Source organism: Aedes albopictus, chromosome 1 (genome assembly GCF_035046485.1).
Source record: "Aedes albopictus strain Foshan chromosome 1, AalbF5, whole genome shotgun sequence".
Lineage (NCBI taxonomy): Eukaryota > Metazoa > Arthropoda > Insecta > Diptera > Culicidae > Aedes > Aedes albopictus.
This window is the reverse complement of record NC_085136.1, coordinates 154,491,195-154,507,303: the sequence shown is the minus strand read 5'-3', so window position 1 is coordinate 154,507,303 and position 16,109 is coordinate 154,491,195. Positions and strand designations below refer to the sequence as shown.

General features: G+C 38.5%; 1 protein-coding gene across 2 annotated transcripts in view; it reads right to left on the bottom strand.

Annotated features, from left to right (window-relative positions):
- LOC115260665 (homeotic protein ocelliless) overlaps positions 1 to 16,109 on the bottom strand; it is a 140,543-nt gene that overhangs the window by 48,865 nt on the left and 75,569 nt on the right. Inside the window, exon 2 of one of the 2 annotated variants that reach the window (XM_062845614.1) lies at positions 12,159 to 12,439. In XM_062845614.1, the coding sequence (XP_062701598.1) occupies positions 12,159 to 12,333 (175 nt within the window). In that variant the 5' untranslated portion in view covers positions 12,334 to 12,439. Of the gene's footprint in view, positions 1 to 12,149; positions 12,440 to 16,109 lie in introns of both variants that reach the window. The other variant, XM_029861813.2, reaches the window with a different exon arrangement.

The following is a 16,109-nucleotide window of genomic DNA, read 5'->3' as shown; positions in this document are numbered from 1 at the left end:
ATACAAATTCATGCAATGGCAAGCAAAGGAAGTCCTTCAATTAATAACTGTGGAAGTGCACAAAGAACACTAAGTTGAAGCGAGGCAGGCCAAGTCCCAGTGCGGACGTAGAGCCACAAAGAAGAAGAAGAGCAGACGAAAAATTCAAAATTATAAAGACAAGATTTTGTTTTGTATAAAAATATGAAATTTTGTGAATAAAACCCAATTTTTCTCAAAAAAAAAATACGTGTTACAGAAATTCTTAGGTCAGATTTCGAGTCAGTATATGAAAATCTAATGAATATAAATATTGGTTAAGAAGAGCAGATTAAAAAATTAAACTGTAATGACAATAGTTTACTTTCTTTAAAAATATGAAATTTTGTGAAAAAACTACATTTTTCACAAAAATTTCACGAGTTACTGAAATTCTTAGGTTAGATTTTGAATCAGTGGATCAAAATCAACTGAATAAAAATATTGGTTATGATTGGCAGATACAATAAATAAAGTTATGATGACAATAGTTTTTTGAAATATGGTGAATAAAACCCTATTTTCTCAAAAAATCTTACTGAAATTCTTTGTTCAGATTCTGAATCAGTGGAACAAAATCTATTGAAAATAAATATTGGTTATGATCAGCAGATAAAATAAAATAAAATTATAAAGACAATATTTTATTTTCCATGAAAATATTAAATATGATGCATAAAACCATATTTTCTCAAAAATTTTACGTGTTACTTCTTAGGTCAGATTCTGAATCAGTTGATTAAAACCTATTGAATATAAATATTGGTTATGATTGGCAGATAAAAAAAAGCAAAGAGAAAAGTTTATTCTCTATGAAAATATGGACTTTTGTGAATAAAATTCTATTTTTCTCAACAAGTCAGTATATAAAAATCTTATAAATAATTATTATTGAAATTCTTAGGTTAGATTCTGAATCAGTGGATCAAAATTTGTTGAGTATAACTATTGGTTATGATGAGCAGATGAAAAATTCAAAATTAGAAAGACAAGATTTTGTTTTGTATGAAAATATGAAATTTTGTGAATAAAACCCTATTTTTCTAAAAAAAAAATACGTGTTACTGAAATTCTTAGGTCAGATTCCGAGGCAGTGTATGAAAATCTAATTGTAGTAGGCTGAGCTTTGGATGATGAGAAATAAATGTCACTGTTGTATTAGTTCAAATCTGAAACAGACGTGTTTACTACACTAATAAATATTAATATTGCTTAAGATGAGCAGATGATAAATAAAATAAAGTTATAAAGACAATAGTTCATTGAAAATAGAAAATATAGAATTTTGTGAATAAAACCGTATTATCTCAAAAAGTTTACGTGTTACTGAAATTCTTAGGTCTGATTAAGAATCAGTGGATCAAAATCTATTGAATATAGCTATTAGTTATAATGAGCAGATGAAAAATTTAAAATTAAAATACCAATATTTTATCACACACAAACAGGCGTAACACTTGCGAAATTTCCATCGACCACGCTTTTAACGATCATTTTAAATGACGTTTCACACTAGCGCCTTCTGTTGACGATATTGCACAACACAGTGATTCGTGCAACTTTTCCACCAGGGGATGGTAGTGTGAACTGGGCGATGGATTTCCATGAAAACCGTTCAAGGTGCTACGTCTGTTTGTCTGTGATTTTATTTTCTATGACATATTAAATTTTGTGAATAAAATCCTATTTTTCTCAAAAACAGTACGTGTTACAGGAATTCTCAAGTCAGATTCGAAATCAGCGGGCCAAATTCCATTAGAAATGGAACAAATGGTCAAAGTGCGTGAAAAAAGTTTCAATTTTGTAGACTAGTGTTATTGGTATATCACTTTCATTAGTACAATCGAAACAATATAGGATGCTGACCAATTTCTGTCTGAGTGGCTGAAATCACGTTCAGTCCCAAAATGTTTCGACTATAAAATTGTTGATAGTGCATCGATTTTGGCTATGCAACAAATGTATATTAAGAGGTTTGTGTTCAAAATTTCAGCCATTTCGTTTGCCGAATTCAAAAGTTTACAGCGCTGACAAGCAAAACTAGGGGCTGTACAAAATTCAATGGCACACATTCTATTCTTTCATTTATACAACAAAAAATACTACACCGATTCACATGAAATTTTGTAGGTAAAATAAACACATCTTAAGATGTTATTAGGCCAAATTTGAGCAACTTTCATGTATCTATTGCAGAGTTACAGCTGTATTTCTGTGTCCCGTTTATTGCGGATACAGGTTTTATGTGTTTTTATAAGTGCCATCCTCATGGAAAACAGTACATTCCAGTTCGGTTAGTAGAATATGTGTACATTTTTAGCTGATATATTAGAAGCTATTTAAACAATTAGTTCTATACTGTGGGGAGATGAATCGTGATCCAGCAGCATTCGTTATTTGAATTCCATATGAGTTTATCCGTATATTGCTTCCACGAAACACTTTTTAATAAATTGTGAAACCACAGTGACTTTTTAACCAGAATTTCAAATAATTTATCAATTCTGCGAAGCAATTATCGACAATCAACTCATTTGAGCATAGCAGGTAGTTTCGATAGAATATCATCCATTATCTTCCAGAAACAACAATACCTAACTAACGCAATTTTTCCTAATTCACAATCCATGTTGCTTTCATCGTTCATCAGCGTTGTTCGGTCCTTTCATCCGCAGCGGAACTTTTCGAATGAAGTAATTATAATCAAAAATAGCTACTGCGGTTCGGGGCTTTCAGCCCACGAACTTAACGAATCGTGGGACTGACACATCAAGACAAAATCTTCAAAATCACATCAAAATTAAATTTATCATTTGTTTGTGTTGCACCCCATGCCAAAAAGCCGTGGCTCGCAAAACTCGGCTTGAGCTGGGTTGCGGCGGCCCAACAGGACCAATTACCAGTTAGCAGCACCGGTAGTTCATTTGGCCTCGCGAATGAAAGTTGATACGTCTGAGTTTAGCCGCAATCGCCGCCGCCGCCGCTCTTCACTCACTCTTCTAATGGTATTAATAAAAAATTAACGCACCCATCTCTCGCGCTGATCGTGTGAATATTTCATAACACTGCCCTATGGCGGCGGCAAAACCACGTCATCGACATATCAAAAACCAATCTTCCCTACCTCCCTCCGATTTGTCCAGGCGCGGCGGCGCGGCCGGCGGCCAGCTGAGCTTCTGGACAAAATTTCCCATCGGACCCCGCCGGACGGACGGGGCCACGAATTGCTCGTCGTCCGTCAACGCGTGGTATTTGATCACTGACCGACGATGCGATGCGGCGGCGGCAGCGACGCGACGGACGACGGTATCAATAATCTGGAAAGCAAGAGCAGTTGGGACCCCTCGTCATGCCGGGAATGCTTTTAAGAAAAATGACAGATGAATTATTGTCAGAAAAGTCACCGGAGCGTGATCTGATGCTCTCCTCCCGTCCCAGCAGCAATAACTAACAACAACACGCTCCAGAGTGACCACGATGGTCGATGGCCACGTTTTCGGTTCAGTTTCTCAAAGATAAGGGACCGCACGGCGGCGCGATCCTCAGGAGCAGCAGCAGCTAGGGGGGGAATAAATGACAAAAATGGGTTCCTAATGGGTAGGAAAACTAACAAGATCTAAAACTAATATTACATATCAATCACGACGGGCTCTTGTGTTGTATAATTAACGAAACGTGTAGCGCTACTAGTTTTGAACCGTTTGCCGGCGCAGCAGAGTGGTAGCAGAAGAGTAGCTCTTAATCCTCTTCACATTTTTGTGTGACTACCGAATCGAATTGAGAATCTTGTGTGCGCGGGAGCACTTACCCGCGGCTGGAGAGGGCTGAATGTGATTGCATTGGTTTGCGATTGGTCCGTCGCAATGGACAGTGTTCCCCCGGATAGTGTGCTAGGTATAGAATATATGCTTATTGATGGGAATGTGATATTTACGAAATACTTAAATGTAATTAGCGTAAAAAATGTTGATTATCCAAACCTTTTAGTTCTTCAATTGGAATACTAGATATTTCAAAGAAACTATATAACCAGCGCAATCGTTTTCGAATAATTTAATGAGCTGATATTTTCATCAGAAAACTACAAATAAACTCATAAAAGAAACGAGACATCATTTTAACTTTTTTCACATAAAGCCAGTATCCGCAATAATCGGGACACAGAAGTACGGCAGTAGCTCTGTAATGAATCGGTAAAATTTGCCAAAACATTGACCAAGAACTCTTTGGTGTATGTTTATTATGTGTGCCAAATTTCATAAAAATCGATGCATTACTTTTAACTGTGGATGAAAAACAAACAGACGTGGTTTTAAGCATTTTGTACAATCATGACCAATTTTCATTCGCATAATAGATGGTTCTATTACGCTACAGTTCAAAGTTCTGTGATGATAATTATAAAATTTCGTTAGCAGTTATGATACTTATAGAGACACTTTCTTGCAAAATTTCATCAACGTTGATCAATTGGTTTGAAAGTTACTGGTGTTGATAGGGGTGAGTGTTAGTGAAAAATTTTCGTGTTTTTCATGTGTGATGTTTGCCTATTCATAATTTTTAAATTTCCCTGCCAATTTTCATGAAATTTTTACAGAAGATAGTTGATAACGTGTATATTATGCCTGCAAAATTTGATGATTATTGATATAGTACTTTCATTAGTACAATCGGAACAATAAAGGGTGCAGACTGTTTGCTGTCTGAGGAGCTAAAATCACGTTTAGTCCCAATACATGTTTCGACTATAACATTGTTGATAGTGCATCGATTTTTTTGAAATTTTGCCTAAGCAACAAATGTAGATTGAGAGGTTTGTGTTCAAAATTTCAGCCATTTTCTTCGCCAAATTCAAAAGTTACAGCGCTGGCAAGCAAAACTAGGGTCTGTACAAAATTCAATGGCGCACATTTCATTCTTTCATCGCTACAACAAAAAGTACTGCAACGATCCACATGATATTTTGCAGGTGAAATGAACACATCTCAAGATGTTATGAGGCCAAATTTGAGCAATTTTAATGTATCTATTGCAGAGTTACAGGTGTATTTCTGTGTCCCGATTATTGCGGATACAGGCTTTACCCGACCCCCGACAACTCATTTTGAAAATGCTGGCATTTCGTCAATTTTCATCCGATTTTTTTTTTTGAAGTCGCCCTTAATCGATCATAACTTGGTGCACTCAAGTGGTCATGTAATATCCGGAACCATTCCGGCAATATTCCGGATTGTACTGGGGTCAGGGGGTGGGGGAAGTGTCTGTTTGGCCAAATGGTTAAAAGTGATAATTTCCTGTGTGTTATTGTGCTTGCGAGGCCCCCGCGGAACCTGTTTCAGGTATTCCGGAGCGACCACATCAGTAACAACATACTTCAGTCAACTTTTTCTGCCCCATTCTCTTGAAGTCATGAAGTTTGATACGTCGCACGGCATGTTTTGATTGCAAACCTGATATGTCTCCGATGTCATCCCCGTGGAACTTATGCTAGATGTTCCGGGGTGGCCATATTAGTTGATACAGACTTCAGGGTAACGTTTTTGAATCAGTCACTCGTAATCATGAAGTGTGATATGTCACACGACATGTTTTGGATGAAAACCATAAATGTCCCCAATGAGGCCCCCGCGGAACCTGTCACGGTGATCCGGATGGGTCCACTTATTCAAATCTGGTTATCGCAGTTGTGTTTTATTGTTCGCAATGAAAATTCCGCTGAAAATCGATGGTTCAGACAAAATAACACACGAAATAATCATTTTTAGCCATTTCGGCGCCGTCACTGACCCCAGTACAATCCGGAATATCTCCGGAATAGTTCCGGATATTACATGGCCACTTGGGTGTATTAAACTTGTTCTAATTTATGATCGATTGAGGGCGACTTCAAAAAAATTGGATGAGTATTGACGAAATGTCAGCATTTTGAAAATGAGATGTTGGGGGTCGGGTACGTGAAGGTTAATAATTACATCTTTCACGATTAACACACAAACTTTTTATAATATTGCAATTTATATTCCAAATATTACGTCAATTATTTTGAAACATAGTAATCAAGCAGTAAAAACCCGATAAAGCCTGAGTGAAGGTAACCGCATGATTTGTAGTTGGTACTCCTTGTTTCGATTGAACCATCGAAATTATAAAAAAGAAGCAACATCCTTGGGTCCACCTCTATCTTTTAACACTTGACGAGGTTTTATAAAGAACATCCATCCATGGAATTTCAACAGACATTTTTTACACATTGTAATTCCTCCTACAGATAAAAAATTGAAGATTTTTGAAACAAATCTTTGGATAAAGTGTTGGCCGCGGCTTATTTTTCAAAAGTAGCTTGAACCTGCAACTCCCTAGTTGTTTTGGATTTCAATGATATAAATAGAAAATCGTCTAAGTTTGAGCCACAAAAAGTAAACGTAAAAGTAACAAAAAAGTGTTTAAACTTCAAGTGCCATAAGTTTTTCAATTTTCATCCTTTTTCCAATCTTTTTATGAATCATTCCTTTATAAATTTGTTGTATATTTCTGAAAAATTGATTTGGTCGATTCTTCGTGAAATTTGTGGAGAAAATGTGGGATAATTCCTTTTATTCAATGTTAATTACACAGCGCAACATTTTTTTTGTCTCAAGAGCAAATTTATGTGTCTCTGACAGATTTTGGGCTGCTGAATCCGAATCCGGTCTCAGATTTGCTCCAGCATGTCACTATTTTAAGCCATATATCAATTTATAGAGCAAAACATGTTATTTTGGGCTTTTTCGACTGCAAGCCATTAAGCATGGAAATATTTTTTTTAAGCAATCACAGGATACATTGATCAATAAACATCTAAATTAATGACTCATGCAAAATATTTCGTTTTACCAAATCAAATTCGATAGATTTAAGCATTTTATGTCAGTATGTAAACTTGCATGCAACTTTTGGAGGGTGACTTGTTTGGGAAATATCATAGCTAACATAAATCGCTTAAAACAATCAAATTCGATTTGGTAAAATAAAATATATGCATGAGTCGTTAATTTAGATGTTAATTGACCAATTTATCCTTTGATTGGTTAAAAAATATATTTCCATGCCTAATGGCTTGCAGTAAAAAAAAGCCCAAAATCACATATTTTGCCCTATAAATTGATATATAGCTCAAAATTGGGACGTGCTGGAGCAAATCTGAGCCCGGATTCGGATTCAGCAACCCAAAATCTGTCAGAGACACATAAGTTTGCTCTTGATACAGACCAAAAGTTAATTCTTGTTACACTGTGTTATTGTATTATAGTGGCATTTAAAAACAATAGTCGTAATTTATTGAGAAAATCCTTTCTAATTCAGTAAAGTAAGTCATGAATTGAAATACTCTGAAGAAATCTAGCATATGTTGGAAGGGGAATGGCGTTCAGTCTTTGGAGGAATAACTCAAAAACGAATTATTAAGCTTTCATCCGACGTTTCGGTCGCTATATTGCGCCTTCTTCTGGGAATCTGTGGACAATGGGCCCGGATAGTTTTTCGGATATTTTTTGGATATTTCATCCATCCATCCGCCGCCGGCGGCAGAGAAAGTAAAACAAGACGGAAAGTTTACTTTCACAGCATGCTTGCCTGGTACTCATGAGAATTCTTGTTGTAGCGATACGTAACGTCTGGGACAAATGTGGCCTATGCTGTGGGCTCATACTTACGACAAAACGGAGCATAGTTAGTGAGTAATATAAACACAAACATAAACACAACATAAATCAAACCATTGTCCACAGATACCCAGAAGATAGTTTTTGAGTTATTCCTCCAAAGACTGAACGCCATTCCCCTTCCAACATAATCACCAACAGTCGAAATTCGAGGAAAAAAAAAGTGTTGAATAATTTTGTTCATAAAATAAGCTTTAGTTTCTGCCATTCAACAAAAATATTTTAAGGAAATTCCGTCAGAAACATTTCCAGGGTTTTAGTTCATAAAGACTTCATAGTGAATGACCAAAAACTAGTGACCAAGTTAATGAAAGGCATGCACCTTAAATCTGTTGGAAATTTACTCCAAGAAATTGATTTAATTTGTCCAAATTCATCAAGACATTACTTCAATAGAATTAGCAGATTTTCATGATCCCAATCCAAATGCTGGAAATTGTTGCATCCCAATTTTATGCCTAACATTTGACCCACACGAAAAAAATCAAAGCAACTTGTGGCTTCATAGTCGTGCGGCTAAGGTCACCAAGCCTTTAGTTGCATCGTGCTGAGGAGCGCGGGTTCGATTCCCGCCGCAGCTGTCAGGAAAAGTTTTCGGCTGTGCCACTGGGCGTTGCATTGCTAGTACGTTGTCTAGTGTCGTGCTTCATTCAAAGAGCAAATAGCTCACCGAAATGCATTAAACGTGTCCGTCTTTAAAAAAAACTTCAGCTAAGATGTCGTTTTGTAAAATCTCTAGGTGGTTCTTCAAACATTCTACCAGCGAATTTCTAGCAGTATTGTGAAGATTTTATCTTACAGATCTGCTAAAGATTTCTGCTTAGGATCTTCAAAAAAAAAAAACAATAGCTTCTGATGCCACACCCACGGGACACGATACGTATCGTGTCCCGTGGGTGTAGTTAAAGTTCTTACGTGAGCACAAACCCAAGAAATTGCAGTGCTTCTGATGCCACTAGCAATATCAAGACACAAGTTTTCGATAAATTGTGATATTTCATTAAAAAACAACACACATAATAACAGATTTACGATGACAACTACGAAGTCACAAAAGAAAATCAAACAAATCTACAGTAAATAAGTTTGTGGATAAAAAATATTAGTAAGATTGATAATGGAGCTTTTAACCGTGCTAGCTAAAACAGCATTTGACTGGCAAACAGCCAATCAAGGTAAGGCTGCCTCAATGAACTACGTAGACTCAGACACCTCCCCCTTTTTTTTCTAGATTTTCGTTCTAAAAATATTTTGAAAATTTGTCAGGACCGTTGTAGGCTTTGGCCAGAAACTATGTAGTGTCTCCAGATATGGATGTCCAATTTAGATACAACCCTTCGAAAACATTGCCCAAATTTCAAAAGTTATCATTATTCCTATTCCTATTCATTATTCGCGGAACATGGTTTGTTATGAATGCTTGACGGCGCAGTATCATAACGTCCCAGGACTTTATGGCGCATTTTTCAGGGCATAACGTCCGAACATGCAGATACGCCACGAAGTCCAAGGAAAGAAGGCACATAGGATGTTATGACGTATCCAATCTTTTGGACGTTATTTCGCAAAAAATCGCGACTTAACGTCCGGGACAGTATGGCCTCGGACGTTGTGATCCGGCCCCATGCTTGAAGGCAAAATTCTATCGTTGTTGCTGTGATCGCGCGATGCCTACCAACCGCGACACATTTGGGATCCTATCATGATCACTAGGTTTCTATCCTTGTTCAAAATTTAGAAATGAAAAATCAATATCAAAATGCTATAATTATTAACTGGTAGCAATTTTGAAAGAGTGACAAATTTTTAAATCGAAATCGTGAAAATATTAAGGGTATGCGATATGGGATTTTTCAAGGCGAATCGAAACGAAACGGAATTCAAAAATGTTTCGTGAGATCGATACGAAATCCGAATTCACTCGGTATTTTTCGAAACGAAACGAAATTTTTGAAAAACAAATCCGCGGAATTTTGCAGTTACATCAATTTTATGCGAATTGATACTACGTGTTTGTGGTGGCGCGAATTGCGTTTTCATAAACTGCCCATGTTAACCACCAATGACAAATATATCAATATGAGCAGTAAAGACTCTCATCCCCTATAGTGTCACTTATTGCAACGCTCATAATAAATCTACATTGGCCGGCGGCAATATGGCCGCTAGGAGATTCCCGCGATACAGACGCAGTGTCAAAATCGACCGGATATTTCACCCACCCAGCAGCGTCGCAGCAACCTTCAGGCCGTTCATATCAAAACAAAAGTTAGCATAATGGCAACTGAGGTGGCCAGAAATCGTAATAATATTTATCGCGACATTATTCCACTATACGCATACGCATCACCTCATTGGCTTTGTAAGAATATGGATGATAAATAGTGATGCTGCAGGAGGATGTGGCTTCACCTTTTCCATTTCGACATTGCGTCTGTATTGCGTGCGTCTCCTGCGGCCATATCGCCGCAGCCTCATGTGGATTTGATATTAGCGCCGCATACAGAATTTTTACCATTAGGACGCTTATAGTGCACGGAAACAAATCTTATTCAGAAATCGTGATTTACAAATCATTAAACTATAAAAGTTGACTAATTATGAAATCATGATCGTAAATCATGATATCTTAATTTGAGCTACCGCTTTCATGATTTGGAGCAACCATTTTCATGAAATCCAGATCATGGCGATTGGAAGCGTTACATTCTCGGAGCATCTTCCACCTGGGTGCTTAGCAACGCTTTTGTTCGGAAAACAGATCTAGTTTCGTCGGCGATTGACATCGGCAGATGCACTCCGTCGTTAATGGTATTGTAACGAAATAAAGTGTTGTGCTCACAGTCATTTCTAGCAAAAATTCTGTAACAAATACTTAATGGTAAATAAGTTTAATTGAGGGGAGGGTCGAAGAAAGGATAAAATATCTAATTCTGTCTAAAAATCACCATCAGATCTGGCTGAAATTGAAACCAGCGACCAGCTGCAAAAACATAGCGCTGGGAAAACTCACCCAAAATCTGCTCCAAAACAAAAACCAGGATCTGTACGAGCTGAACAGTTTCTGCGAATCGAGCAGTTTGTGGTTCATTAAATACTACAATATGGGGAAATATTCTACCGAACCAGATTCGCAACTGGTGGTGATCAAGATATAAGCGATATTTGTGTCTACAACGGCGCAATTGCCTCATAGTTGAATTTTCGAGTTATAAAAAGGTGTTTTATTTCAAGTGCCATAACTTTTTTAATTTTCAACCGATTTTCAATATTTTTATGAACCTCTCACAAATTATGCTATAGACATTTACACTATGTATTTGTTTAAGAAATTTATTAGACATTCCGCGGAATTCCGTTAAATTTCGTCAATATCTATTTTTTGGCGACGTCCTCCCATTTGAGAGGTGACGCAAAATCTTGTTCATTGCATAAATTTTAGCCCTCGAGCGATCGCGCTGTTGTATTTTGTACAACACGTTGAAAAAATCTCGCTTTTTGTACTCAGCATTGGCGTGGTGATGACGCAGGTAGTCAACCGCGCGAGTTACGGAAGGTTAATGGTCTCACCATTCTTCCAAATTGTGAGGTGACACATTTGTGTGTATACTGTACGGTTGCATGAATCACATCGCTTACCAAAGTGTATCATTGATCTATGTTACTATCAATCCCTCCCTACCAGTCTTGTTAGAGATCACAGTCATTGGAACCTTTTCGTTGATATTCGGCCTCCTTTGACTCCGACATTTGCAACACAAGCAATCAAACTACCGTACGAAACAAAAATGTCAAACGAATGCACTTCACCACGATTGCGTCTTCGGGAGATGGTTCGGTTTTTGCTATTCCTGTCTTCTTCGATGATGAGACCTGTGTTGGCCATATGTGTGTCGTATTCTATGCAACATGCAAGAATAAACAAATATTAACATTCATAATGGAAATTGGTTGAAAATCTATGTGAAAAGCTAGAATTAGACAAATGTCATCGTGTCATACGACTTCCATTTGACTCTTTCTTATGTTTATTGAACTTCGTTTTACCGCTCTTGTTGTGTGTTAGAGGTAACGGTAGCGCACGAATGTAACAAAGCAAGCTGACACTCGACTGCGGCAACGAAATGAAGGTAGTGAAAAATGTCGAATGTTTACAAGACTGCTTGTCACCCTTAGTGACGTTTTAGCTTATGATGCTTGGTAATCGAAGTATCCCAACTATAAAATCCGTAATTCGATTCATTAAAAGCCCTATCTAGCACACTATTCGAGAAATCACTGCCCACAGCTCCGGAGCCCATAATCTAGCGACCGTGAACGCCACTGGCTTGCTGCGCGGCAACGCGGCCCGGTGTCCTTTCGTTGATCATACAAATCGGTCTTACTTGACTAGCGGGTGAGTAATAAGGAAGTAAAAAAGCGAATATTTACCCCACATACCTTGCGGGAATCCTACAGCATCGAGCCCGTGGGGCAAGCCGAACGGGGCAAGCGATGTCATAGGCATTCCGGGCGGCAGCGGTCCGTGCGGATGGGCATGATGCGGATGGTGCGAACTGCCGTATCCGTGCGGACCGTGCGGACCTAGATCGGTTGACTTGAGAAAGCCCGCCATCAGGGCCTCAGTCGAGTGTAGCGCCACGGTGCTAATTTTTTGCTGCTGCTGATCTGGGGAACCGATGATGGCAGGCGGCGGCGCTGGTGCTGTAGGATTTCCGGGGCTGCAATGAGAACGGAGAGAGAGAGAATAGTGGAGGATAAGATTTTAAGGTTTGATTAGCGGTAACATGGAGGAACAAATTAACAACAGTCGACAGTTGCTCTGGCCACGTCCATAAAGCTGCACTGTAGACCTGTTCACTTTGAAACTTTTTTTCTCCGATTCTCCGTGACACATCAAATTATCAACCCACATGCAAAAACAAGTCTTCAGTCCAAAATTGAGCCAAATTGATAAAGATTTAGAGGTGTATCAAATCGCTTTTGTGTTTTTTTAACCGTTTTCACAAAAATTTACTCATAAATCCAGAAAATTGCTTCGAAAGGGTGCCGAAAATACCGTTAGAATATAGTTAGTACAATACTCTACAACTTTGCCGAAGATACTACGGTGTTTAAATTGCTTATTTCGAAGCTATTCAATAATTTTAGTTGAAAAATCACGAAAAAACACGATATTTTTACGATTTTACATAAAAAAGTCATGTAATTTTACATTATTTTACGTGACTAAATTAATTAGCTATTTCTCCTTTGTGTAACGAACATTTCGTCCATATATCGTTTTTGTGTAGGAATTCGTTTTCAATGACTAATTATCAAAAGTATGTCACGTTGATACTAAAAATCGCGTAGAGTTGCCAGCACGAATTAAAATAAAGTTACCCATGATTAAAACGTCATGCCATCGTATTCTAATGTCTTTTGATTCAAGTATCAGAAATGGCGCAGAGGATAAGGCTCGAGCCTGCGGATCAGAAGGTCCCAGGTTCAAGCTCAAATACATAATAAACTTTTTTTTCTATCTTTGTAGCAGTTAGGATGATGAATCTGCCATGAGCCATGGCCCATGACTCACACGCAATCTCCCAAATAATGATGATCGGGACCTGCCAATTAAGCCCATTCCAGAACTAGCTAGATATTTAGTTTACTTGTTGACAAGAAATCGTGTCGACGAGATCAGTTGGACGAAATATTGGGTATCTGTTTGATACCGATTAATTTAGCTAAAACAATTCAATACGATGATGGAACTGCTTCTGGATGCAAAATTTATCATACAACTACGGAGCTTACTTGCATCTATCTAGCCACAAGCTACACAACTACACGATAAAGGGAAACCTCATTCTTACTATGCACTCTACGGTTTTGAAACAAGGCTATGATGCCAAATTGCAATGAGATGCAGAGTGTAGTCTCAATAACTTATAGCTGGATCGAGACGCAAAAAATCCTATTCCAGGGCTCGAACCTTGAATCTTCGAATCGGCAGTCTTATGCTTAACCATCTACACCAAATTAAAACTGATGCAGATGCAACAAAGAAATGTAATGACGTTTTAATCATGGGTAACTTTGTTTAATTTTGTGCTGGCAACTCTATGCCATTTTTAGTATCAACTTGACAAACTTTTGATAATTAGTCAATGAAAATAAATTCCTACACTAAAATGATGTATGGACGAAATGTTCGTAACACATAGGAGCAATAGCTAATTAAATTAGTCACTTAAAACAATGTAAATTTACATGACTTTTATATGAAAAACCGTAAAAATATTGTATTTTTTCGGGATTTTTTAACGAAAATTGTTGAATAACTTTGAAATAAGCAATTTAAACACCGTAGTGTCTTCGGCAAAGTTGTAGAGTATTGTTCCAACTATATTTTAACGGTGTTTTCTGTACCTTTTCGGTGCAATTTTCTGGATATTGGAGTACATTTTCGTGAAAATGCTCGAAAAAACACAAAATCGATTTGATACACCTCTAAACCTTTATCAATTTGGCTCAATTTTGGACTGAAGACTTGTTTTTGCATGTAGATTGATAATTTGATGTGACACGGGTAGGTCAAAAAAAGTGAACAGGTCTAAGCTGCAGGTACTGCTTGAAAAGTAATAAGGAAATCTCATATCCCAGATCATAAAGTAAAATACAATTAAAATCCAAAGTTATGAATTGTTTATCTTCGACAAGCATCACTTCATTCAGTCACTTTTCCCATGCATACCAACGGCTCACTAATCCAATTCCAGTATTTATACACGTCCGCTAATCCCAACGTACAATGTCGTCACGGGCCCATAACCATATCGAACGCCTTAAAGTAAACCCACTGCTGCAATCCACGAAATCGTTCAATCGAAACCAAGAACCTAATATATAATCCTTTGAATCTAGAAAATATTCTCACGCTCAATCCAATCCGGAATCCAATCCGTGTGGGTGCTACTGGTCAATTTCCTTCCAAAACTGACCGAACTACAACCAGCCAAGTGCAGCAGGATCCATTTCCACACACCGGTGGTGCGGTGTCAAAGCACATGCCATCAAAAAATACGACGGCGAAAGGTGCAGCCGAACATATTCTAAATTATGAAATTAGCTGCTCATTCAGTTGTGTCCGGCGGAGAAATTTCGAAAAACCAACAGAAAAACTGGAAAATTGCCGAAGCGGTTCGTTTTGGAATTAACGACTCTCTGGCAGGGTTGGTGAAGCAAGCGGTGGCGATCGGCCAAAGAAAGGCTCCAGAAATGAGCACAAAAGACTCGTGTAGATATTAGATGGAATATTAAAAATCTATAACCACAATTGCTCACATATATCAGCTGAAGCTGATGATTATTGAGGCTTAGGAATGCTTTTCTTTCCTCGCTCTATCTCCGTGCCTCGTGCGTTCCTCATCGGTATGTGCCCAAAGGCCCCGACCACAGGCAGATCGGGCCCGGGGATAGAAGGAAAAATAGTGACAAATATTCTATAAATTTTCGGTGCCTTTTAATGGATTATTTATGTTGCTGTCCATTCACCTTCTCCATCCTGAATGCTGCCATTTCTTCAGCCTAGTGGAGCTTGTTTGCGGTTGCGGCTATCTCGACTAGGTTTGTCTCTTTAGTTTATCACATTCTCACTTCTTCGTTTTCTCGACGTCGTCCAATGTAGAAGCCCCGGTCCCGGGCATTGATCCGCAACTCCCGAAAAATTTCGACAAAAACCAATATCCAAACAAACTGCCACTCACGCGGGCTCTGCTGGCTGTTCAGTCACTTATTATCGTTACACGCATGTTTATCGACCTTTCCGGCCCCCTTTCTTCGGGAAGATATCGATCGGTTCGGTTTGGTTTGGTTTGGTTTGTCTGGCCGGCCGAGGCCTCTTCTTTGAGGGAGCTTCGGTTAACATGCATACTGAAAACAAACAACAGCGCATCCCGGGCCCATTATAAGCCCATACGCATAAGGAGAAAGAACGAGAAAGGATAATCCGATCCTGGAGGTTGTGAAGGTACCCCCTGCCTCGTCCCATGGATAGAAATTAGGCTGCTCATTGTTCTTTTCGCTCGCTCTCTGCACGATCTTTTCCCAATTCGTCCTCGCAAGGCCGGGTGCGGGTTGGTTGGCTGGATGGTTGACTGACTGGCTGGCTGGCAGGATTAAATTAGTTGATCTACTCTCACCCTCAAAGGGATGCTTCTTTGCTTTTGGCGAGAAATACCCAAAGAAAAAAGAAGAAAAAATCCATTCGGTGCTCAATTCAGTAGCACGGAGGCGTAAAATTGTGTGCGTCTTTGTGATGGTTTTGTAGTCCTTTTCTTATTACCGAACCCGGTCGGCCGGTCGGCAGTTGGAAACAGTCGATCGCAAAGATATATCGGCAGAGAA